We start from the raw sequence: 27,214 nt of genomic DNA, 5'->3' as shown, positions 1-27,214 counted from the left end.
AGCACGAAATTTACCTCATACAGGAAAGGTTCCTCGTGTATTTGAAGTGCCGCAAATCAATTTTAATGCCAATGGTTATTTTGAGCTCATTAGTTGGCAACAAAATTATTTCGATCCGCCAATTCTTCGACACATCACTAATCAGGAAATAAACGATTGAGTCTCAGGGCGGCTTTAACTTAATTTACTTAAAGGTACCATGTCATACGCAGACAGTTGAACGCTCTGTGAAAATAGTGACGGAAGCATTAATTTCCAGAAAACTTATGCCCCGATTTGACAGTAAACAAGATTTTGTTATTAAAACATGATTTTTTTTTACAGTATATTAATGTATATTAATACCAAATTTTAGTACTATGTTTATTGTTTATGCATTCTATATTATATTTCTTCATTTTTTATTATCATTTAATTGTTTCTTAACAAAATACCGTGGTGTGACCTAACAAAGTCCTATGCTTTAAGAAAGTCCTAATTTAAGAAATGACAAATTTTGCATATATAAAATAAACATTTGGGGAAAATAACTTAGTAATTTTAACTAGATATCTAGTCAGTTAAAATAACTAAATTTTTTTTTCTAGATTTTTTAATTTACATACACTTAACCAAACGTTGTTTTTTCGAAAATTCCCCAAACTTTGAATCACATGCGCAGGCTAAAGATACGACTTTATTTAACTTTTTACAGACAATTTTTATTTGTTTAAACCTAAGACAACATAATATCACTATTAGAATATGATCAAATAGCTTTCATTTTTTCCTATACTATAAAGACCCACCCTAATTCACATATGTGAATGCAGAATATTATTCTGCCTCGATTTTTATTTGTAAACATTGCAGAAAAAAATTATGCGAAGATTTGAAAACGTCATTTTTCCAAACGTCAATGAAAATAAATTTATTGCAAAATTGCATAATAAAATTTAAATCTTTAAAGATCTTTATGTCGATAGCATTTATGTCATAAAAAAAAGGTAAAATGAGGAAAAGCCAGTTAGATGAAAAAAGTGAATGTGATAACAGTGATGGAAAACTTTTAAGGAAAGAGTTATTTAGTCAGGCATTAAACTTTTTTTTAATTAAAAGAAGCACTGGATTTTTATCAAGGGAGCTTTCGAGTCAGGAAGTATCATATCACACTTCCGATCATGATAGTGAGAATGTTGAAGAGGAAGTAAAAATCAGTCGATTTGAGAAAGCTCTGTCTCATCCTACATTTCAAGATTTATTAACACTTGTAAGTTTTAAATCATTTTTTAAATGATCTGAAACACAACACATTGTTACTTAATAATATAGAATTAAAAACTAATTCATTTGCATAAATTTGAATTCAAATCTGATATTATCCTAGTATGATGATGAACTATGTAAATATATGTAATAGTGAGTAAATCTCAAGATTATATTTATGCTGTGTTTATCCTATTGAGAATTTCCTTCTACTATATTTTTTTAAACAAGTTGCACTTTCACAATGGTGAGATCAGAAAAAATTGAAACAATAAACTGTGTCATTTGACTCCTAATTAGTCCTCCTTGCTTTTTTGTTTTGAGTTTGGTTGAATTTAGTTACATACATTGTGTATCTTTTACAGCCCCATGCTCTTCTACATATATTTTCATATCTTGATGTGTTTTCTTTGTGCCGAGCCTCTCAAGTTTGTATTTCATGGTGGAATCTTTCAAATGATTATGCTTTATGGGAAGAAAAACTGCGAAGAAGTTCTCAAACATGGCATGTTATTGATTATCTATCTCATCCTAGCATTTTAAAGAAAGAGAATCCTGATTTGAGTGCAAAGGAAATGTAAGCTTCTTATAAGATGTATATATATATATATATATATATATATATATATATATATATATATATATATATATATATATATATGTATGTATGTATGTATGTATGTATGTATGTATGTATGTATGTATGTATGTATGTATGTATGTATGTATGTATGTATATATGTAGATTTCCTTAAGTTTCAGAATTTAAGGTTGTTTGAATTTTAGTAATTTTTTCAGAAAGCAAACATTCCAATTATAACAGAAGAGAAAGCCTGTAAAAAAATCATTGTACTGTCTCAGAAGAATGCAAAGCTTTGAATACAAATATTGCTTCTGAAGTGCAGAAGACATGGGTTTTATGGGTTCAGGTATGCTTCCCTACATTAGGATTTTTTACTAATGAAGAACCAGATAACATGTGATTTACAGGAAAGACTGATAGCTATTGATGATGACAAGAATGTCAAAGTTGTTCCAGTCATACAACCATTTGAGTCAATAGCAAACATGACTTTTGATACCACAGCCAGCAATACTGGATATGACAATGCAGCATGTGTGGTTCTGCAGCAAAATGTTTGCAGTGCATTGCTTTGGTCGCATACCACCATTTTAGAGAAGTTTGACACATTTCCACATGGAAGCAATGAAATGCCTAGTCCATTTAACCCATGAACATTCTCATATGAGTTACAAGCTGTTTCTCAGATTAACATGTCGAAGGAAAGTGCAGAAGCACCTGTTTAATCTTTTTTAAATCACCAATTAGAAGACTACTTGGAAGTCAATGAATTATGTTTGCTATACCTTGATCCAGAAAACAGACCATTTTATTTTTGTTAACCAGGTACAGTTCACAAAGATTGGTGGATGTCCAAAATTTTATATTCTATTAAAAGGCCTTTTTGCACAATTTTTAAAAGTGCTATAAAACCACTGAAGCATCATCTGTACTTATGTCCTGAAATTGTTCCCTTTGCTTTATTCAATGAATGTTTCAAAGTCTGAGTTGTTGTACTTAGCTGAGAAGCTTCTATCAGCAAGGCTTACTGATGGAAGGCTCTTCCAACAAAATTACCATAGCTTTGAAAATTGCATTGGCTTTGAAAAACCAAGTTCCCAACTGAAATCACTGCCATAATAAGACTTGGAGATTTAGTAACTTGATTTGTGGTACATTTTTAGCATTTTAGAGATAGACATGAATTTTTTTATGACAACATTAAAAATTGGCCAGGTCACCCATTGTTTCTGTTATTAAAGATGAAGGTAGCTTCTGTTAATGTTGTCAATAAAAGTGCAGAATGTGGTGCAAAATTCTGTTCAGATTTTTTTGCTGCAGCTAAAGCTGAAGAGAATTATCAGAGCATTCTGCAGGTTGTTAAGGCTGACAAAAAGAAAGTTCTAAGTCTGCACAGCCGCAAGAGGAAAGAAACAGTAGAAGATCACAAATAGTTCATAAGCAAGTCTAACTAAAAACTATCTATTGTACTGTGCTTTGTGTAATAATAATGATGCTGTAAACTTTGTGGAACTGTATTTTACAGTCTTTGTAGAAACTAATTAAACTGTAAATAATTTTTTTTTTGAAAATTAGTTGTTTAAATGTTTCAGTTAAAATATAAAGTTTAGAGAAAGAAATTGTTTAGATGATAAGAAACAGCTTTATTGGACCTTAGCATAGGTTTAAAGTTTTACTTGACCCTAAAAAGTCAAAAATTTAAGCAGTTGAATACTTTTGGTAAAGTTTTACTGTAAATAAAAAAAAGTGAAACACGTTTATGCCAAGTTTTATGAAATGACTCTTATCTTTACTCATCTAGAAGAATTTGAAGTTAAACTTCTGCTTATTTTTATTTAAAGATACATCAGATGCTGTCCAGAAAATACTAAACTTCACTATCCCAATCATATACATTTAAGTTTTACAAGTTTGTCATATTACTTTGGACTTTCTACTCCCCGTATTGTGATGTTTGGTTCTGGACTCAATTCAAAAGGGTTGGTAAAGCGCTTATTATGGGATAAGCAATCACCTTTTACTATTAAAGGAATGTTTCCAGGACAGTTTGAAGGTAGTGATCTGCATTATATCATAAATCATTTTTTAAATATTTATTCAAAATATTCTATTATTTCAACTGTCTTTGAATGGATAATTTAAGAGAGTTGATAGCAATTTACTTGCATTTGTTGCAGGTTATGGATCTGGTGTTACTCTCCAATATAATAATGGAACATTCAACCTTATTACATTGTATAGTCAAACCAAGTGCGTTTATATTGTAAGGTTTGATTTTTTTTTTTTTAATTAAAAATAAGTTTGTTTTTATGCATCATTTAATTTATCTTTACCTAGAAATGTCCGGGACCAGCAACCTGTTGATGGTGAAGTAGGGCCCAGAAGTAAACTTTTAGTTCGTGGGCAAAATGATGAGTATGTACTTTCTGAACCTGTAAAAGAACTTTGCAACACTGTTGATGCATTTATTTATATAATAAAAGCTACCACTGAAGAAAGTTGTAAGATTTTTTTGATATTCATTTTTTTTTTTTCTCTGATCTTTTTTTTAAGGATGGTTTTTTTTTTTTGTTTTTTTTTTTTGTGTGTGTTTTTACTTTAATTTTTGATTGGTAGTGATGCTGAGTATGGATGAGTTTCAAGCTATTATAGATGAACATTGGCTACAACACCAAGCCCCTCTGCTTATTCTCTGTGTTGTGCCAAATGCAGATGTTCCTTGTATCCCTGTCCTTCATATAGCAAATCAATTAAACCTTACCCAATTAACTAGAAGATGGCAGGTATTTATTTATTAAGTATTTTTTAATGTCTATTGACCAAAAAGGAGAAAGGTTTTAATTGTTATTGCTTTATCCAGGTTCGCCAATGCCACAGTGATTCTTTGTATGGTATCCTTCCTGGGGTGTCTTGGCTTACTAAGCAAATTTATTAGTCGAATATTTTTGTATGCTATGTTTATAGGTATAAAATTTAAATGCTGCTTTGGAGCCTCAAATTTGTGAGGGGAGTGTTTTGTTTATGTAAAAGCAACACATTTTATTGGCATTCACTAAATTTAAATATTGATAATAAAAAAACATTTAATTTATGATAATTTAGTCATGGTATTTAAAGAAAAAAAAAACAAAGTATTTATAAATAATTATTTGTCAATTAAATGTTTTCGACTTATTTAATAAACCTTTAATTTACTCGAAGTTTTACAATTTTTTTAACTTTTATATCACTAAAAGTTTATATAGCATTTTGTTACTTTCATTTAACAATTGTTTGCCTCGATTTTAATATTTTATTTTTTCCAAATAATCTTCTTGCTTTTTTACTTGCCTTTTTATTTGTTTTTTATAAAAACATTTTGTAAACTTTGCATTTTGTATATTTGACAAGTTTGCTTGTTGAGAAATCATACAAGGCGACATGCAAGGTGAACGTTGCATTTGCAATACTAAGAAAATTATTCAAGTTTTTCAAATAATTAAAAAAAGAAAACTTAAAAAATCATTCAACAACTATTAACGTTTGTCTTGTTTTTCTTTTCCTTGCTTTAAGTGAGTCTGGTGGAAAATTTACAACGTTGAACAATAAATTGTAAATAATATACATAAAAGAACCTGTTTTGTTATAGTTTTTGTTAGTATTATTAACTATCCATCGTCAAGAAATCTTTATTCTCTTTCTGAAACTTTCCCAAATTTTTGATTCAACAACGGAAATTGATCTTAATGTTTTTACACGGGGCTACAGTTCTTCACTGGAACGAAGTATCCTTTTTTTGTAGGTGAGAGAAAATATCTTTTACCTAAAAATGTACCGTCTGTACCTAAGTCTTCTTCGTGATCAAGCTCAATGCCTGCCACTATTATATTACTTTTTTTGGGAAGATTTTTTATGTGGCCCATATACTTAAGTGTTCCTTTTATAGGCTCCGATTTTCCTGTTATTCTGCATCTTACATGCATTCCGATAGCTGGTTTAATGTGAAACATTGTTTCGACAGCCTTTAAAACGTTTTCGTCTTCAATGGCATTGCTACCGTTTTTTTGCGCGTGCGGTTTTTCAAATGATGAAGAAATATTGGTGTTGTTTGTCGCACCTTTAATTCCCATGAGGTTCTTCGACGTAGATTTAGATTTTGAGACTTTTTTCACTTTTTTTCCTATTTTTGTTTTCTTTTTGTCAGGTCTTGAAATTTTAGCTCTTTTTTCTTTTGGATTCGGAACATACTCACGCTCGAAGATGCGTTTAGCAGCTTGGGAGTGACGCATCGATTTTGATATGGGAACTGTATTTATTGCTAAAGACTCAGCAAGTCTCTGCGCCTGTGTAGCCTCGTCTAAACCACTTCCGCTACCAAGACCTTCCTCACCATTGTTTGTCTCCTGCACTTCTGTTGCTCCTTCGCGACTGTAAACAACAACAATACAGGATTTTATTACATAGCAAAGACGTGTTTTTCAGACTTTAATCAAATTGCTAAAAATATTTTTTTAACGATGAGAAAAAAAAATAAGACCTAGCCATACTTTGTTAAAGTAAACCTTAATTGATGTCAAAATTAATTGAACATATACCCCGCTTGTTGTTCTTCAGCTTTGCGTATAACTTCTTTAGGGACAGCATTGCCTGAGTCTCGCCCATCGTATCTATACATTACGTCATGTGTGATGACCGTGGCCTAAATTCAATAAACAGTGAAATGCTCCAACGTTCATTTTGTTTTGAATCTGCCAACATAAGAAAAAAACTTTGGAATATGCTTTGTTACCTTATTTACGTGACCTAAAGTTGCTTCCAATTCATCTTCCATTTTTGGAATCATAGTAAAATTAACGACTGTTGCATCATTAGTTCCCACCTCGACGTTTTTTGCAACTGTACGGTATCCTTTGGCATGACATTCAACTTCGTAAGTACCTGGTACTAGAAGTCTCCAGTAGTCCCCATCTTCTGCGGAACGAATGTCATGTTTTCTATCACCAATGCTAATGCGTGCTCCTTTAATTGAGTTACCATTCTCATCTTTAACAAAACCCTTAATACCTTTGCTAGCCTGAAAATTTAATCCGACATGCACGTAATTTATTTAAATAATTTATTTACTGACATGCACATAATTTATTTACGTAATTTAATTACTGACATGCACGTAATTTATTTACGTAATTTATTTACTGACATGCACGTAATTTATTTACGTTTAAATATCAAATTTGTTACATATTTCTAAAAATACTTATTTGTAAAGCTATCTACCCCTGCTACTTACCATTTCAATAAATTTCATCAAAGGCTTTTTATTATCTTTCCAATAAGCTTCGAGCTCATCTTCTCTGGGAAATTTGTGGCATCCCAGCTCCACAGTGACTTCATAGCAATTTGATCTTACGTAGTTGTAATCTTGCATACCGCCATTAAGTGAAGACCACGCGGCACCGTTACTTATACCGTCGGTGAAACGTTTTAAAGCATGCGTACAGTTCATTTTCGGATTGGCTAGGTGCATCTGTGGGTGATTTTCAGAATAAGACTTTGCTATTTGACGAAACAAATCGTCATCAGGCGTAGCACTGTAAGCTGATTGGCCTGTTTAGAGAATATAGACAAAATGACATTTGATAAAAAAAAACAGTGAAAATGCATAATTTCTTGCTTTGACAAAACATAGTGTAGGTTTATTTACGATTGGTTGATTGATTTAAAGAGAAAAGAGATCAATTAAAGTAATAAGAGCCGTTCATTCATTGAAGTTTACTTAAACTGCATGTTCAGCCATAATTTTTAGTTAACAATAAAAAGACAATTAGATAGTACAATCAATGCACAATTACAAAATATCTGATCTCTGTTGTAAGCAACTAAACTTACAGACGGATAAACTAAAAAAAGAGTCTCCTAATTTACCTTAAACAAACTTAACAAACCTGAAGGAGAATCATCGAACGGATATGTAACAACTAGTGCTCCGCTGTGGAAACTTGCGGACAAAGTGAAAGGATATTTTTTTATCCAAGATATCACAGCAGCTGTTTCTGGTTCAAATGTCTCAGTATTTAGTTCAAAGAACTGATCTGGAAAATTTCTATTTAGATCAACTCCATTTGCATTTAAACGGCCGATTACATCTTCTGTGACGTCAGGACTTTCACTTTTTTTCCTTGCGGCAGCAAGTTCGTAACCATCTGGATTCATTGAAGGCAATATATGAATTCTGGTTTTGTCAACTAACTCAGTTACTTTTTCGTCCTTACCATAGTTTTCACATAGATGTTTGATAAGTTGAACAAGTATCTCTCTTCCAATTACCTCGTTTCCATGAACATTTCCGATGTATTTCATTTCTGGTTCACCTGGTTCATGAATACCAACATTATCACTTATCTCCATAACCCACATTTTACGATTTTGGACAGTTGTCCCTATAATCAGTATTTTAAAATTTTAAAGATTGCAAGTTGCTTCAACTTTTTATTTTTACTATATTTCTTTGCAATTCAAATATAAGGCTATGAAAATAAAATAATAATTTTGTTCAAATTTGTTCATCTTACCGATCTCATACATTCGGGCAATTTCCGGATACTCTTCAGCATAAAACTTCATGAACCACGTCAGAGATTCGTAGTTATGATGTTTTATTTTTCCTTCGTCAATCTCTTCAAGGTAATCCTTTAAAAAAGGTATGGTGTGGTTTTTCCACGATACTTTCGGTTGATCAGTTTGACCAGAGGAGTGATCAATCTCTGCACCTTTTACTATACTTACGGCGGGTGCACGAGAATCCGTGGAAGTAACGGGGTAGGATTCATAACTATACGGCACAGCTTCGGTAGGTTCGCTACTTGCTAAAAGCTTATGTCTCCTTCTATGATGTTTTCTTTTGGATTCAATATTCACCAACAAAAATAAAAATATGATTGCAACTTTCATCTTTTTGATATATTCGAGCTCCTGATTCTTTTTTATTTTGTTATAATTACTATTATTATTCAAGAAAATGGTCCGTTTCACATGTCACTATATTCAAACAAAATTAATTTCCCACAATCACATACAGCAGAGAAAAGATTGTCCAACACGGCGTTTCTATAGATATAAAAAAGCGTTTAAACAGATCGAATCAGCAGGTGCACGACGTTTTTTGCGCATTTACAAAGAGCGTAAACAAGAACAACCTATAATGATAAAGTTAGATACGCTTGGTTGGCGATACAAATGTAACTATTCAGAAAAGTTTGTAAACGATTAAGATGGCAAAGTTCCATCGAGTATTATTTTTTGGAAATGCTAACAAAAGTTTTATTTTCACCAAGAAAAAAAAAAATCAAATCATTTAAGCGTAACGCAAGAATAAATATTTTGGCATCTCAAATGTTTGCATACACCCAAACACCCAGAATTTTTTTTTTTTTAAGAATCATAGTCAAACGAAAGCGAAAAAGAGTTTTTATTTTACCGCGAACTTAGCTTAACTTGATATCTGTAATAAAAACAAAACAAACTGGTTGGCGACAAAAGGAAAAGTTTTTAGGATTTATTCTAAAGATTTCAGTCACTTATAAAAGTTCATCAAATTAATTTTGTTTATGTATGTGTGTTGCTTAAATAACCAGGGTTGGACTGGCTTGAAAAACCGGCCCGGGAAAATTGGTCAAGGCAGCCCACTTCATTGTATGTTGCATAAATTTTTTATATATATATATATATATATATGTATATATATATATATATATATATATATATATATATATATATATATATATATATATATATATATATATATATATATATATATATATATATATATATATATATATATATATACATGGCCTACTTAAATACACGGCCTTCTTTACTGCTTAAATCGAAAAAAAATAGAAGGCCAGTTTAAAAATCGTATATTCGGCCGGATGGACAAACTTTCTCAAATTAATTTTGATTATCGCGCTATAAATTTTCAGTATGTATATCTGGCACAGGATAAAAAATTTTACGTTAGCTAGCTAAATCTTAACTGCTAAATTTCAATAAACTTAATTGTGAATACTTAATTGTGGCTTCTTTTTAGTATAAGATAATGGTTGCACCTCTAATTATTTCTGTTGTAAAGTAGTCTCAGTTTTTTGTTTTCCAAACTACAATGATTTGAGAAAGATATGAGTTATATTTTGCAATAGAAATTTTGGGACTGTCAAGTTCTGTGCATGAAATAAAAATATACAAATTCTCAAAAATAAGCTTCAAAAGTATAAAAAACTCTAACACAAACTGATTAAAAGTGAAACAAAATATTTTCATTTTTCTCTCTGTCTTTTTTTAAATGCAACTATGTTATCTGCAACAATTGAATCCCCGACTCTCTTTCTGGTGTTATTAAAATAAATATTTGAAATAACAGTGTGTATAATTTCTTTTCCATGACTTTGATGGTTTGAACATAAAAATGGTTGATACCCTTCTCTACTGCCAAGAACTAACTTTGCTGCTTTACGGTGTTGCATTTGAGACTGATAAATAACATCAAAAATGTGATCTAGCATAGCAAAACTGTCACAGACATATTCTAAAAGCAGTACTGATGGAGTTGTTAGCCCACCTCTGGATAATATATTTAAATAATTATAATCATTTAACTCCTGTTGACAATTTTGAGTACAAAGCAATTTGCAACATACTCCAAACTTCTTAATCAATTTTTTGGCAATAAAACCAGCAATATAACTGGCAACTTCACGAGAATCATCCGATAAAGTCACACAATCAAAATCTCTTTCTTTAATCTGCTCCATTAAGGATCTAACATGTTCTATATCTTTATCAGCATTGATATCATTTTCAAAAATGTCAATTCCTTCTTTTATCAAACTTTTTATTTGGATTATACTCTCACTATAAATGACATCTTTCAAACTGACAAGGAATCTGCCACCGCTCATTTGACGGTATTGTCCATATCTTCTTTCTAAGGGATCACTTTGAAAACGAGCAGTCAATATAAATTTGTACTTATCTTCCAGCAGATCTTCAATTAATGAAGCATGACATAATAAAGTTCTTTGCAGTGCTGATGATGTTTGGGGAGATAATGTATATTTCTCAAAATTTGGAATTTTTGTGTTTTTCCATTTGTTTAACCAGTCAGCAAAAGCTCGAAAAAACTCAGGTTTTTTATCATTTATAATAGCAGCATTACCAAGAAAATTATTAGAAAACTGATTTTTTGAATTTGTAATTGTCCACCATTTATTGAATAGAGTTAAGAATGATGCAATATCTAAACGGTCAGGAAAATATGAAATTATTGCTGCTGCTGTAGTTTCATGGAAGATACCTAAGGCAACACTGACATTTTGCTTCCATTTTCCAGGATGGACAACTTTGTTATTTATATTTGGTGCTTTTTTTAAACTTGCATCCAACAGACTGTCCTTTTCTAATAAATCATGAAATATTTTCCATGATATTTCTCCTGATTGAACATGAATTTCATCTTTGAAAGCTGAAAAATTAAATTCTGGAAAAATTAATCTTTTTTTTATTAAGTAAGTTGTTTCGAATATTTTTAATCAGATGCACTGTGTCAAAGAATAAGTAAACTTTTTGTGATAGTACATTAATAAACAAACCATCTTTTTTTTCACCATGCGTATCAAGTAATTTTGTAAAAGAAGAAACATTTGAAGCGTGATTGTCACAAACAACACCTCGAACATTAAAATTATTTTTTATTAAAAATTGAATCAGGTTAAGAATTTCAGACTTTAACCAGTCACTGTTCAATTTTACAATTGGAATTGCTTTGACAATACAGGAGATACTTTCTTTCAAACCAACTACCATGAAAGAGACAATGCTTCTATAACATTCATTTTCCTCACTAATCCCAATAACATTGCCACCAGAATATTCAGCACATTGTTGCAAATACATTTCATCAAAAATTATTATAAGATCTTTCGATAAGTTCCCATTTTCATGTAGCAACTTCAAAACTTTCATAGAATCTATTTCACCTGATTTAAGCTTGCCTAACAAAGATATAGATGGGAGTGGGAATTCCTTCAGCAGTAAATGATAAGTTTGCAGTGAAGTGTACCGCAACATTAATGCAAATTGAAGAACATTTGAAGAATAAATTTGTTTTTTTTTTATTTGGTGACTTTTGAGTTCTTCAAGAATAGAAGACAACTTTTCTTTTTCTGTACTAAAATGTGAATTGAGATTTTCCAGCATACTCCTTCTTTTTAACATACATTGGTGGGTTACTCTGAACCATGATGGTAAGGAAACTGGAAGATTTTTATAAAAAAGTTGGACATGTAAATTTTTGTCGATACGAATAGACTCAGCAACTTCAGGTATGTGTAGTTCATTTTGAATAATTCTATGGAACACAACACAATCATCAAATTTTGAAAATAAATATCCTGCTGGTGAATCAGCAGCTGAAAGGGAATCAACATCTTTAATAATATCTTTTAATAAAAATTTCTGATATTCATCTTCTTGAAATATTCTTTTAGCTGGTGATTTTCTTGGTCCAGATATAACTGGAAGAGAAGCAGTTGCTATGCTAGCAGGGTATATTGTAGGAACAGGCTTTAGGTTATACAGCAAACGAAATCGTTTTTCTGATGCTCCTTTATGTACAAACTTTTTCTCAAAGTGTTTTAAACAGATCACAGATGATTTTGTGACAGTCCAGAAATTTCTATTTACAAATCTAATCCATAACTTTCTTAAATCATCATCTTTTGGAAAACTGAAAACTGGAACTACTTCACCACCTAGATAATTGGAGGTACAACCAACAACACAGCATTTATTAACCATAATTACTATCTATTTATAAAAAGAAGCTATAATCAAGTATATAAGGTTTAGTTGATGTGAAGATATAGAAAACGCTGAAGTTTTTATCCTATGCCGGATATACTTATTTAAAATTTATAGCGCAATAATTAAAATATGTTAAGAAAGTTTGTCCATCCTACAGAATATACGTTTTTTAAACTGGCCTTCTATTTTTTTTCGATTTAAGCAGAAAAGAAGGCCGTGTATTTAAGTAGGCCATGATATATATATATATATATATATATATATATATATATATATATATATATATATATATATATATATATACACATATGGCTATTTCCACGATGGAAATTTTGTGTTTAAAAATTTCTTTTTTCAAAAGATTTTTTTTCTTTAATTGTAGTTTAAACACCTTAAAATTATTGTTAAAATATATTTTGAGTAGAAAATATTTGAACCGAGTAGATAAATTTGATGAATGTTAGCAACTGTTTTTTCTTTTTATTATTCGAAAAAGTGAGTAAAATTTGAGGGTAAGTTATTGCAATATTTTAAACAAAACATATCCATATTTTTGTTTAGAAAGAATCTTTGACATTATATATGTCTTGAGTGAAAACACCTTTAGTCTTTAAAAATAATTCAAGTGTTTTTTTATCACATACACATCTGTAAAAATTAGGTTGCGTCACTGAACTAAAAGCTAAAAAAGTTTAATTATCACAAAAAAAATAGGCTTTAAGGCGAGATTTTTTTAGAAATTATATATTTTAATGTAAACTTTTCATCATTACTAAAAAAAAGTGGGTCAAAAAACATTATATTAACTTATAGTAGTAGTTTAAATGCTGTTGCGTCACTGAGCCCATCAACGTGATAATTAGCGTTTTATAAAATTATTGTTTATTATTATTTAAAGTATAAAAAAAAAAATTTAATCTTCTCTGCCTAAATATTGATAAAAATAAATATTTCTAAAACACTGCTGTTAGTTGGAGTCTAGAAATAGTAGACACCATCGCTATTCAATATTAACTAGTATAGCAACTTTTTCATCGTTTGACTAGTCGATGCCAAGACATCAATTATTGCATCGTTATTAATTCTCGGAAGAACGTCTTTTTCACAAGACATCAGCATGATTGACTGTAAACTTGACTGGCTCATCAAATTTCTTAATCTGTTCAAAATATGTTTCAATTTCGAAAATGACCTTTCGCAAGCAACTTGTGATGAGGATTATGTCAGCACAACTTTTTAAGCCAGAAACAAATTTGAATACGCAAGACTATGCAAGTTAAACTTCTGGAGGACAAAATAACAACAAAAAATACATTTTTTGCAAGATTTGCATTTATTTCTGTGGCTGTCACTGTTTTCCACTTCTGGGATTGTAAAGACAGTTTCAGATTCTTCGGATTTACATTGTTACATGTTGTCCGAGACACAGTGAGATACTTCCGTGTCAAATATCAAGTTATATTCATCTTCAAGAGTTATTTCGAAACTTTCCCATTTCCTTGCAAAGTCCGATAATTCCGTTTAAAGCTGATCTTTTGTTACACTAGCATCAAACTTTCTGAGCAACCCACTCAGATGCTGCAATCTGCTACTAGGCATTTTTTTCAAAATTTTTGCAAAATTTCTTGGATCTAAACAAGATAAATCAGCATATAGACTACCATGCTCTGAGAATCTCTATTTTAAACTTCTGATTACTTGATTCATTACCATGTTGTGAACATTGATACGAAATTTATCTTTTACACTTTCAAGTAGTTGATTTGCTCTGATTCTTTTCTCTTTCAAACCAGTCTGAACTTTAATTTACATTTTATTTGGATAATATAATGTAGCCTAACTAAAAATATAATACAATTTTTATGCCAACCGGCCCACCGGGAATCTCCCGGTATCCCGGCGGCCCAGTCCAAGCCTGTAAATAACTTATGTCAGAAATTTAAAAAATGTTTAAAATAATAAAATAGTAAAATTTCTCTAGGGACGGAAGGGGGGTGGGGGAACAAACATTGTTGTCCAAAGTAATAAACTCCCAGACAATAAGAGTTCTAAAATATTTTATTTAAGTTAAGTTAGGTCAACTACTTTTTGAGTAACTTTTTTAAAGCAAGATCCATGAATAAAACCGATAAGTAAAGCGTATACATATCTCTCAGAAATATATCGCAATGCTAACTCAAAACCGGTTGTTTTTTTTTAAGTGGAGTTACATACAAGGGATGGCTCTTTCACTTACTTTTTTTTTTAACTAACTCAAGTAAGTAAGCCTTTATGAAAAAGTAAATTGCGTATATAATTGTAAACGTTCAAAAAAAATTTAATTTTACTTTTAAAAGTAATTTACTTTTATAAAACAAATTTTATTTAGTAAAAAAAGGTGGATTTACTTTCAAATGTAAGTTATATAAAAGTAGATTCCGTAAAAAAGTAATTATCATTTACATATAAAATTCAGTCACATAGAAAAGTAATTTACTTTAACATTTAAAGGTTAATTACTTTTATGCAATTGCATTACATAATATAATTTTTCCTCTAAATGTAACTTACTTTAAAAAGAATTTATTTTTCACCTTTAAAAAGAATTTATTTTTAAAAAAATTATACTACTGTAATTGTAAAAAAAAAAAAGCAATTTAAAATATATTATAAAAAAGTTACATGCTACCAAATGTAAATAAAATTTACTTATATAATTAGTTTTCCTAAGTAGACATGCGTTATTTTATAACTAAAACGAAATGGCTATTTTATAACTAAAACATAATAAAAAAAATAATTAAAAGTAAATTATATAAAATTACTTTTGATCACTTAAGTTTACAGTTTAAACAGCTTTTAGTTACAATTAAAAGTAATCTATATTATTAAAAAGTAAGTAAATTTACTTTTGGTCCACATTTTCTTTGAAAGGATATTGTATTAGAGAGTGAAAAGCAGTGAAACAAAACTTGCAGTAAAGCATAGTTAATTTAGTTTTGGGCAACAACTAGTCTGAACGGATTTAGATATTTTTTCCCTGTCCACCTTTAAAATATTAATAATAGACTCCGATTCCTGATTATATTGGCAATTAAAACCATAGCGCCAGAACAATTTCGCATTTGCTTTGAAACCATTCTTATACCCTGGTTAAAAAAAAAAGTTCTGTTCCTGGCCGAAAATGGAAATATTTTACTTGTCTTTGGCTGGAACAGTTATCTTTTTGAAAATTTCCAATGACGGAACTTATGCAATTCAGACGGTATCAAGAATTAAGCTAGGGATTCTCGAAACGTTTCGGGAAAAATCAATCGAGAAAATTGTTACGTTACGATACGAGAGGTTTCGATCAGTTACGAGAGCGATTTCGAAAAATCAACTAATTTCTCGTAACATTTCGGTTACGTTACGGGAAATTCCCGGTTGTTACGAGAATCATTACGAGAACGGTTTCGAGTTTCTCGTAATGATTCTCGTAACAACCGAAACTCATTTTTCCCAAATTTTCATTTTCTCATTACGAGAATTATTTGTGTTTCGGGATATTTCGGGATATTTCGAGTTATTTCGAGTTCCCAAAATGATTTGCAAAAAATTTGATTAACCAGTTAATCAGTTGAAGGACGCATTTTTAGGACATTTGACGAGCGCAACAGCTGAATTTCGATACATATCGAGAAAATGAAAAAAATATTAATAAAAAATTTTCAATGGTCATAATTTGCTTTGAGGATGGTTTGCTTTTGCAATGTGACGTAGTTTGAAGAAGTGATGAAGTTAAAGAAATAGTCAAATCGCGAAACGTCATAGATTGTTCGGGATCGAACTCACGACTTTCTAATAACGGGACATATGCCTCAGACCGCTCGACCATTGAAACAGTCTAATAAAATTTTAAAAAAATACATTATTTAAATTATACATAGTACATTTACTTTTTAAAAAATTAACAAAAAACTGATGAATATAAATACGTTAAGAGATGAATATAAATACGTTAAAATACGTTAGCTTTTCTACTTTAATGTAAAGTAATACACTACAATAGTTATTGTAATTGTTTTCATTAAAACAATACAATAGTTATTGTAATTTTATTTCATTAAAACAATACAATAGTTCTCGAATTTTATTGTATTGTTAGAAGAAAAACAATACAATACTTATTGTAATTGTTTTTCATCACAACAATACATTACTAAAGTAAAATTTTGTTATTGTTTCTGTAATGCTTGAGTCTTCTGCGGCTGAAAATTCAGCCACTTATAGACTAAAAATTGCTTCTGCGGCTGAAAATTAACGCATGCGCAAAGTTACATCGAGATGACAAATAAATGATAACATCAAAAAAAAACTAAATTCTCAAAAGATTTTCCAATCGATAGGTCGCTCATTGTATTTTTTAAATTATCTTCAAATTCTCTTCAAATTCCTAAAAGATATCTCACAATGATATTTAAGTTAAGAAAATGAAGTAAATTAATATGAATACTTGCGCATGCGTTAATTTTCAGCCGCAGAAGCAATTTTTAGTCTATAAGTGGCTGAATTTTCAGCCGCAGAAGAATTAATCTTCTGTAATATTACGATACAATTTTATTGTATTGTAATGTGTAATTGTATTTAATTTTTACAATTACAATTACAATAGTCCTAACCCTAGTCTTGATAAGTAATATAATAAAAGACTTTAAATTGATATTTTCAACCTTTAATTGTGTTTTTTAAAAAAAGAAAACAAAATTCAGCTGTCGCGCTCGTCAAATGTCCTAAAAATGCGTACTTCAACTGATTAACTGGTTAATCAAATTTTTTGCAAATCATTTCTGGAACTCGAAATAACTCGAAATATCCCGAAATATCCCGAAACACAAATAATTCTCGTAATGAGAAAATGAAAATTTGGGAAAAATGAGTTTCGGTTGTTACGAGAATCATTACGAGAAACTCGAAACCGTTCTCGTAATGATTCTCGTAACAACCGGGACCCGATCGAAATAAATTTCTCGAAAGTTTAAAAACTTTACTCTCGTAACTCAAAAACATATCGAGAAGAGTTCCGTTACGAGTCTCGTTTCGTAACGTATCGAAACAAAAATAGTTTCGAGAATTCCATGCTTATCAAGAATAATATTCTCCTGAAAAAAACCTCCAAGGAAAAAATGCCTAAATATTTTTTTTATATACTTAGATACGCTTTACTGATACTTTATTATTGTATCAGCTTTTTTCCTGATACCGTTTTTAATGTGTAAATTTTTAAATTTATTTATTAATTTTTTAATTTTGTTTTATCGACTGATTTTTTTGGAATTAGTGCAGCGGAGTGTACATATCGCGAGGTTAGAATTATTTTGTTCTATCTCCAAGTTTAAACATTGGGAGAAAGTTTTTGATTTTTTTCTTAAAGTATACACACTAAAAAATTATGCTGTTATATTTAACAAAAATATAACAGCATTGGGACACGATATAACAGCATTAATGGCGTTATCTTGTATTGTTATGGTGTTATTATGCTGTTTTTTTTTTCACTTATGTTGTTATATTTTTATAAATAACAGCAAAAATAACAGTAAAATGCTGTTATTTAAATATAAATAACAGCAAAATGCTGTTATTTATATTTAAATAACAGCAGTTATCCAATGGCGTTATATTTGGTGTTATATTCAAAAACCAAGCTAACGGCATAATATGCCGTTATATATTTTTTTACACGTTTTGTCTTTATCCATGGATAAAAACAAAGCGTGTAAAAAAATTACTTGCAAGTAAGATAAAAAACTAATCATTAATACATTATCTATATATAATATAATTAATAGCAGTTATTTGATCTATTAAACAATGAGTTCTTTCAATGCAATTATTACTAGTAAGGCATAATATATATCTTATAAAATATTTTTAATATATCCAATGACATTTTGATATAATTGTAAAAAAGACACCATAAATATTCCTTGTAAAAATAATTTTAGATCAATGAACTTCTAATAAATCTGTTTATTTTAAGTAACCGCTTAAACCAAGGATTAGGTGTCATATTTTTAATGACGTGTCAATTATCAAAAATTTATAAAACCAGTTTATTATTTTTGTAATTTCAAAAAAAAGCTTTATATCCCTTAATCGTTAGGCATAAAAAAGTTAAATATAAAATGAAATATTTTATAAAAAATTTAAAGAATTACTTAATTAAAAAAAGTTAACTGTTTATACATGTAATATAAGAGTAAGTCTTCTTTGATTTTTTTTCGAAACATTCATTTAGTAACATTTCTTGGAAAAGGCCCATTAGTTGTGAAAAAGAAGACGGATAAGAGAGGTCTAACAAGTAGTAAATGCAAACAATAACGCATAAAACTTCTTTAATCGTCCGTATATCTGTGTTGATCATTTCGCATCCTGATCTACTACGAAACTACTATGAATTGCGGATTCTGGGACATTGATACTTTTTCCATACTTAAGGAATTCAAGATGGCGTCGTGTTTTTAATTTTCTGCAATCATGAATTGTGTATTCTGTCACATTGTGATTTATAAAAATACCGCATTAGTATTTTTATAATATAGTGATTTGCTATAGTTAATGAATTCAAGATGGCGTCGTGTTTTTAATTTTTTAATTTCTGCAATCATTTTTGTTGACTTACCTTTTTTGTGTCCTCGTGTTCTAGACCAAAGAGTTGATCATAGTCCATAAATGTAAAGCACGGTTTTAGTTTGTAATGCCCAATAGCCAAGGTGTGAATTCCGTCTTGCAAGATGTGTCTTTTGTCATCGTTAGCGCTGAGTGCGACTTTGTTGATCTCTTCGGTGTAAATGTTATGCTGATGAGATCGGATAACGTTCATAGCTGCAAGCTTTTCATTTCCACTGAATAAGCAGTCTTTATAATCTTGATGAGTGATTTTCTTTTCAACTACGCATTTCTGAATACCTTTGCATTTTTTCTCTTCTTTTTTTTCATTAAAGACCTCATAGGAGTAGAGCTTAGGACGAAGTCCTACAAACTCTTTAATTAGTTTTCCACCAGCCTCGTCTTTGAACATACCGATAATCTTATTATTTAACCCTACTTTAAACCCAGCGTTTTCAATAGCAGGATGGTCTTTAGAAAAGTTGCTCGTGTCAAATTTTTCAAGTACATCGTTAGCAATGTCCTGATAAAAATCTTCTGTTTCTATTTCGTAAAACAGAGAGTCAGTATCAGTCATGAGTAATTTCAGCTTATCCCCGTATTTAGGTTTCATGTAGTCGTAGTGGTGCTGAAACATGAGTGTTTTGCTCAAATCGAGGATGCTCATTCCCAAGTAAACAGGCTTGTCGTAGTAGACAATTGTTCTTTTCATGTGAACCGCAGCAAGGTTTTCATCAAAAATTCTGTTTCGTTCATATCGAGGGCTTTTAGATAATTTTAAGACTTCTTTTCTCGTGGTAACAAGCCTAACATCAACGCGTTTTAGAATATTCTCCATGGTCTTGCCAAAGACAGAGTTATTCATGAGTTTAAAAAATTCTTTATCAGATTCATTTTTAGCCTCGGTTCTTAATCTAGTGTTGAGGTCAATATATTGTTTCATAAAAGTTTCTTCTTCAAAGGTGATACCACGATGAATTTTTGTAATAACTAATCCCATCCGTTCATAGAGTTTTAGGTTTTCATGATGAATGACATATTTCTCCTTGTTGTTTAAAGTAGGGACCAGCTTTTCCACTTTTCCAATAGTTAATCTTTCAGGAGCTAAAGGATAGTCGTTGTGTAAATCGTGTAGACTTTCAGGATAGGTTAAATCGACTTCGAGAATGCAAGGTATGGATTTCCAATTGGAGAGTTCCTCTTCAGTCATCCATCTGAATCCTCTAAAAGGAAGAGGCTTACACATAGCCCATCCATACAAATTGTTAGCGTCTAAATATTGTAGGAATGTAGATGGTTTTGAAGGATTGTAGGAATTGTTCATGTATTTGTTATTAGCAGTTCCATATCGATTGGAGATCATGCTAATTCCACCACGTATACCTTTTTGTATCATGTTGAGCATATTAATATCAGTTAACAATTCCAATTTAATTTTAGTTTTCTTTAACATAGCGTCCCAAGCCAAACCAGGGGATGTGTAATACCAAGCAGGATCAAGACCGTAATGACTGAGACATGTGTTTCTGAAATCTTCAAATGCATCTGCAAGTATCAAGACGTCTGAAATATTATATAATTCGTGATAGTCTTTAAAGGTTTTACATCCAAATTCGCTATAAACGTTTTGAGCATGTGCATAGTCTTTCACTGTTGCTGATTCATCTTTTAGCTTGGAATAGAATGCTTCAATAGGAGGTAATTGCGTTTCAGTGAATTTCTCAATGGAGTTCACCCAGTCATAAGGGTAAATACCTTTTTTCCTTATCAAATTAAACTGTTTTTTTTCTTTATAATGTTCAGCTACGTTTTTGCACTGTTCGTCAGTTAGATTTTTAGCTAGTTTTTCTAAACCGAAGGGTAAGAATCTGATGCTGTCAATAAACCTTAGCTCTTTCATTACTTCCTTTAGTTTACCTTTCTTATCAGTGAATTCTCTCACTTTGATTTTTTTCGAGAAGCTGATATATTTTTCTTCATTGTTGGGTATACAATTGAGCTTTCCACCTAATTTCTTGATGAACAAATGAGCGTCATAACCTGACAAATTATGAAAGACAACAGGAATGAATTTTGGAAGTTTATAATTCAAGTTGCATTTGTTATGAGCAGCTCCTCGATACTTTCCAGTTAAATGACAGTGATCCCACACTTTGTCACTGTTAAGATCTGATTCACAAATATGACATAGAGTTGCAGTCTCAAAATTCTTTTCATCCTCATCCGTTACCACTTTCTTTTTTACTATATCAATCTTGTCGAAAATCTTTATAAGGTCTGATTCAAGCATGGTTACAAATTTTTGAGCTACGTCATCGTCATCGCTTTCTGCTGTGTACATAACTGGTTTTTCTTTGTAAAGGCTGTCGTCAAAGCATTTGATGTAATAGCAGAAGGAGCTTGGAACGTGCTTTTGATATTGATTGGTGTATGACTCTTTCGAATTTGGGGTGCAAGTGCTGATAGGCTTTGTGAAACTTTCAAAGTCTGCGTATACGATGTACGGAACCCTCATAGACTTGCTATAGTTTTTAAATTCAACAGTTGCTCCTTCTTTAGGAAGTTCGATTCTTACTGGAGCGTTATTATAGCAGTCTTCTCGATGTTTTTGGAGCTTTTCTTCCTGGTCATAACCTTGCAGACAATTTCGGCAATAATGTTGTTTTCTTTTTGTTTTTGATGTTTGTGAAGATAATAACCGACTCAAACTTTTAATGAGACAGTAATGGTCAGTGTCTTCGTTTGAAATAAACAACAAATCAACACAGTGCTTTCGATCTGTAAAATCAGATACTCGCAAAGGGTAAAGTTTTTCATTTTCATACCCAAAGACGTTCACGCTAATGTCAGGATTATTTTTCTCAAACTTATCGATTTTATTAAGCTTAACAGGAAACTCTATTCCATCCCAATTCAGCTCTTCTGATTTTAGAACCAAGTCTTCATCAATTCTTTCGTTATGCGTATTTTTTAAATTCAACGCTCGAGCGATTGACCATTTAAAGCATTGATCATCCTTGTTTTCCATGTTGATGATCGCCTTTTTGTCTTTCAGCTCTTTAGGCAGCTCCATATAGGAAGAACCGCTGATAGGTTCATAAGCAGTAAAGTTAATGTCCATCCTTATAATCTTAGACAGGATACTATTAGATCCTAAAGCATTGTATTTAACACTACTTTCCAAGACTTTTTCTTCCATTTCGCTTATGAGCGTTCTTACATCTGTAGCTGCTAGAACAATCTCTGATCTTGATGAAAAGCTTGCTTCCCGAGTCACTTCTTCACCAGTCATCATGCTTACAGATTTCATTTTACACGTTAAAATAATTCTTACTCTGGTGTTTCTTTCCACTTCCATGGTTTGAATAGCAGACTCTCTTACCAAATTAAAAAAGGATGTAATGTCTTGGTATCGAGAAGAAGGTCTATAAGAAAATTGTCTCACAGAACTCTCCGCTGAATGTTCAGTCATTTTAAACTTTACTGTAAATGGCTTTACCACAGGTTGTTTTACAGCAGGTTGTTTATACTCTGTTTTTGATACAAGCGATTTGATAGACTTTATCTTTTCATCGATTTTGTTCACTGCTTCGCTTACCTGATTCTTGACTACTTCGGGAACGTAAGGCTCCACCCATTCTTTAACATCATTTAACTTAGTTTTAACATAGGACGTCACACTTTTTGTAACTCTCGTCAGAGTTGAAAATAAACCAGGTCTTGGTGCTGGAACCGGTCTAGGTGTCATGACAGGCGATGAATCTAAAACAGGTTCGTCAAGGATAGGCCTTTGCAAATGAGCTGGTTTTGGAGCAATAGGAGGCTTTACCACAGGTCTTGGTGGAATGATTGCTGGTTTCGGAGCAATAGGAGGTTTTACTACAGGTCTTTCAGGACTAACAACAAGTCTTACTTTTGCAGGCTTTATTGAAACTTTTGTCGGCTTAACAGAAACTTTTACAGCTGGCTTAACAAACCTAACCACAGTAGACCTTTCATTAGTATGCAAAGGTCTTGCCTCAGTCGTTCGTCTACGAAAAGAAGCAGGAGCAGATACAACTCTAGGTGGCTGCAAAGCCATTAAAAGTTCTCCTTTTCTCATTTTAGAGTAACCTCTTATTTTTTGCTCTTTAGCAATTTCTTTTAATTCTTTCACAGTTTTACTTTCCATTTTTATTACGGAAAGATTTTTGTTTAAGCCACTTTCATTTTTTTGCTTTTTAGCATCAGTTTTATCACCCATTTTATTAATGGAAAGAAATTTTTTTTCGATGCATTCAATTTTTTGCTCTTTAGCAATTAAATCTGGTTTTGAAGAATAGATACTCATTTTTATTATACCAAGATTTTCTTTAAGTCAATTCAATTTTTTAAATCTTGGCACACTTTCAGCATATTTTCTTCTTCGAAAAGTTTTTACCGTTTTTTAATTCTCCCGTGAAAAGAATTAAAAAATTATTTAGAAAGACGTGAATACATATTTTTAATCTCTCTAATATTTTCAGTGATTATACGACATTTATTACGTCCGCTAGCATTTAGTTTCCAATTTGTTCCGATCAGGAATTTATTACGCAGATAAATGTCTTCTTTTATAATTCTGATCACTTCTTCAAAAGGTGCTACTTCAACCATTTCTTTGAAAATGATTCGATGTTCCTTTGGAAGTTTTCTTACGTTTTTTAGAAATTTAAGCAAACTTTTTGATTTAGCCGTATCAGAAGTTGACTCAAAGCTATCATCAAGAGCATTTAAAAGATCATCCTTTTGCATGCTTTCCATCTTTTTTTATTTATGCCAAGAATTTTATTTAAGTCAATTTTTTAACATGCTAAAAGTTAAAAAAATCAATTTTGCTGCTTTTTACGTTTTTCAAGCTTTTCAGAATTTAAAAATTCAATCTTGATTCCATCATCCACCTTTCCATCTCGACGCTCTAAATATCTCCATCCACGTCCAGTCCCTGCCATCGCTTTGTAAAGAGACTTGTATTCAGTCACCTCACCTGTTTCAATGTTGGTTATTCTCACAGTGATAGGCTTTTTCTTAACTAAACTAAGCCATTCCCATTTTGGATCAACAGGTTTTTTTTCTTTTGGAGGAGGCTTTACTTTTTTTTCTTTTGCTCTTTCCAAAATCTCATCTTTACTGATCAAATTATTTTCAACCGCAAGCATCATCAACGTTATTAAATCTTCTGCTGTTTTACTAACACCGTTTTCATTCAACAAATTTTTCAAATACGATGTTGTATATCTCATTTTTATTATACCAAGATTTTTTTTAAGTCAATTCAAAAATCATGATTCTTTAGAATACTCTCCAATGACTGGTCTTGTGTTTTTTATTGCTTTCACAAGCTCATCCTTTTCCATTTCCGAGTAACCTTTTATCGCATGGCTTTTACCTAATTCACGCAATTCTTTTAACGTTTTGCTATCCATTTTTATTCAGATAAAAACTAATAAACAGCAGTCATGTTGGTTCCATCTGAAACAAATTTAAGCAGTTTGTCAGAGATCACCACTGCAAAAATAATGGTATTTGCAATAGTTGAAGTTCGAAATTTAAGGTTTACCACTAATTCAGCTGTTTCCGACGCCACTCTTTCTTTTTGCTTGCTGATATCCACAAAGAACAACGGATATAATTTTATATATTCAAGCAAGCTTAACCCAGATTGACAAACAAGTTCATTTGTACCGTAATATTTATCATCAAAAGAGAACGCATCTGAATAAGCCATGACCACTCTCTTTTCTCCAAAATTCAAGTCGTAATTGTAATTTGGATACTTTATTCCATTAACAGTCACGTAAAAATTGCTAACATCACAATGGTCAAATAGTGATGGATTAACTGTTTGACTGGAATTTCTGTTTGTCTGAAGTCCGAAAAGGATAAATCTTGGAATGCTTTTGTCAGTGACTCTTCCAAGCGACCAGGTAAATTCTGTTTGACCGGCTGGAATAAGCTGTCTTTCACATTTGTTTGATTTATAAGCCACTTGAATGGGAATTTTTTGAGCTATTAAATTCATGAAATCAGTCTTTTTCGAAATATCCAATTCAACGCGAGGCATATAAAGTCTGAATTTTTTAAGGTTGATCATTCCTGCACTAACGCTCTCCGCTCTATAAATCGCATCATCACATTCTTTCTTTGTAAAGGTGATGGTATGTCTAAATCCATAAACAACTTTGTCATAGGTTTCGCAAAATCCAAAAATGTGCTTCAACGGAATTTTAAACGAAAAAGCTCCAACGGATGTAGTGTCTGCAAACAAGTGGTCTCGTCTAACATTGAATCCTGAATTTCCAACAAGATTTGACGTATCCATATACCACATCTGTTTTAATCCATCAGCAAACTGAAATCCATAAGGATATTTCATCAATCCAAGTATGGTGGTGGCTGGACCTGGATACATCACTCTTTCCACTTGCTCTCCCGACAAGTCATAAGTCACATCATTAAACAAATACATCAAAGCGTTGTTCACCAGTGCAATGTTGTCTTTAGCATCGTAAAAGGTTCCATCGCTCTTTTTCAACACTCCTTCAATAAGAATGTAAGCCTCTGATGGTACTGTTTGAATCGATTGACAGTCAATCTCAAAAGTAATCGTGCCTGAAGAATTTAAATCGAGATTGGTTGGAAGGTACTCAAAAAAATCAACTTTTTCAATACCAATATCATACTCTGGGTTCTCAGTAACTCTTAATCGCTCAGTACTTATCATTTTTTATATAATAAAAAATTATTTAATTCATTTAAATGTCTCTCATTGCAAGACATTGCAAGTTTATAACAAGTCATCGCAATAGAATGCTATCTTCATACTATTTTCATACCCTGTCCCATTTTCACCAGGTCTTGAATTCGAATCGCGTTCTTTTTAGACATTTTCTTACTTTGAATAGATGAACCAGTCTTTAATTTCTCAATGGTCTTTTTACCTTTATCAATAGCTACATCTCTAGCAGTGGAAATGGCTGAAAGGGCTAACTCTGTCCCAGCAGATTTTGCAGCTGTAATCGCTTCTTGTCCAATTTTACTTGTTGCTGCATTTTTAAGCAAATTCACTGTTGCTTTTGACACACTTGACGCAGCTGCTCTTTTTATGAAATTTTTAATCATGTCTACAATACCACCTCCACCAACAACGTTCTTTTTCACATATCTTCTTTTGTTCACAATGAGCATTTTTTTAAATAAAACAATTTTTTTTAAATAATTTTATCAATAGCCTTCATTAACGATTTATATTCCTCTTTATTAATCTCTCCTTGTCTCAACAGCTCATCGCAAATAGCAACAGCCTCGTTTCTTGAAGCCGTGTTTCCAGCATGCCATGCAGCTATGCTCAATTCAAGCTTTTCCACCAACGCATTAGGATCGCTTGGAAGAATAATGACACCGCGACCTTTTTTACCTTTTTCAATACGCATCATTTTTTCCCAAATAGGAGCAATAAGTTGCTGATACTTTGGTCTTCTTGATGATTTCGGTTTATGCGGTTGTGAATCAGATCTTATAGCATCACTATCCATTAAAATTTTTTCATAATTTTGCAAATCTTCATCGGTATAGCTCTTTGGTATTGTTAATTCAGTCATCAGTTCCCAAAGACCTTTTGTTCCATTATACTTTTCTTCACCGACAATGATATCATTTCCATCTATTTCAACCTCCATTTTTCCAATATACATTTTATCTCCAACTTTGTTCACTTCGAAAGGTCTTTTCTTTTTTTGATCGACTGACAGGCTTTTGATCATCTTTTCATTGCTCTCTATGATCGGCTTGAACAGCTTGCTCAAATCAGCTTGAAAATTCGTATCTGAAATGTTGTCATTCACGCTGTTCTGATAAATCCTCTTTCGTCTGTCATTAATTTCTTTCACAATTTCATCC

The 27,214-nt window shown here is 31.3% G+C and overlaps 2 protein-coding genes across 3 annotated transcripts; one reads left to right on the top strand and one right to left on the bottom strand.

Annotated features, from left to right (window-relative positions):
• The first annotated feature begins 847 nt into the window (after positions 1–847).
• LOC145192267 (F-box only protein 4-like) lies at positions 848–5,493 on the top strand. Of its 2 annotated transcripts, none has more exons than XR_016450922.1 (7): positions 848–1,249; positions 1,611–1,822; positions 3,670–3,881; positions 4,006–4,091; positions 4,166–4,329; positions 4,445–4,611; positions 4,689–4,959. XR_016450922.1 is itself a non-coding variant. In XM_080069481.2 (7 exons), the coding sequence occupies exons 1-7, from the start codon at positions 992–994 to the stop codon at positions 4,761–4,763; spliced, it is 1,161 nt and encodes a 386-aa protein (XP_079925607.2). In that variant the 5' UTR covers positions 848–991; the 3' UTR covers positions 4,764–5,493. The 2 variants fall into 2 exon arrangements, 1 of the variants encoding a protein (XP_079925607.2); XM_080069481.2 differs by having other exon boundaries at positions 4,006–4,078; positions 4,689–5,493.
• Positions 5,344–9,075, bottom strand: LOC145192096 (carboxypeptidase D-like). Its single transcript, XM_080069269.2, has 6 exons — positions 8,380–9,075; positions 7,753–8,247; positions 7,098–7,414; positions 6,597–6,881; positions 6,403–6,506; positions 5,344–6,235 (listed from the first exon to the last, which is right to left on the bottom strand). Exons 1-6 carry the CDS (start codon positions 8,756–8,758, stop codon positions 5,560–5,562), a joined length of 2,256 nt encoding a protein of 751 aa, XP_079925395.2. The 5' UTR covers positions 8,759–9,075; the 3' UTR covers positions 5,344–5,559.
• Between the last annotated feature and the right edge of the window lie 18,139 nt (positions 9,076–27,214).

Source organism: Hydra viridissima, unplaced genomic scaffold (genome assembly GCF_058129835.1).
Source record: "Hydra viridissima isolate aposymbiotic clone 2 unplaced genomic scaffold, HvirCarnegie_v1 scaffold_1, whole genome shotgun sequence".
Taxonomy (NCBI): Eukaryota; Metazoa; Cnidaria; class Hydrozoa; order Anthoathecata; family Hydridae; genus Hydra; species Hydra viridissima.
This window is presented reverse-complemented; position numbering and strand designations above follow the sequence as displayed.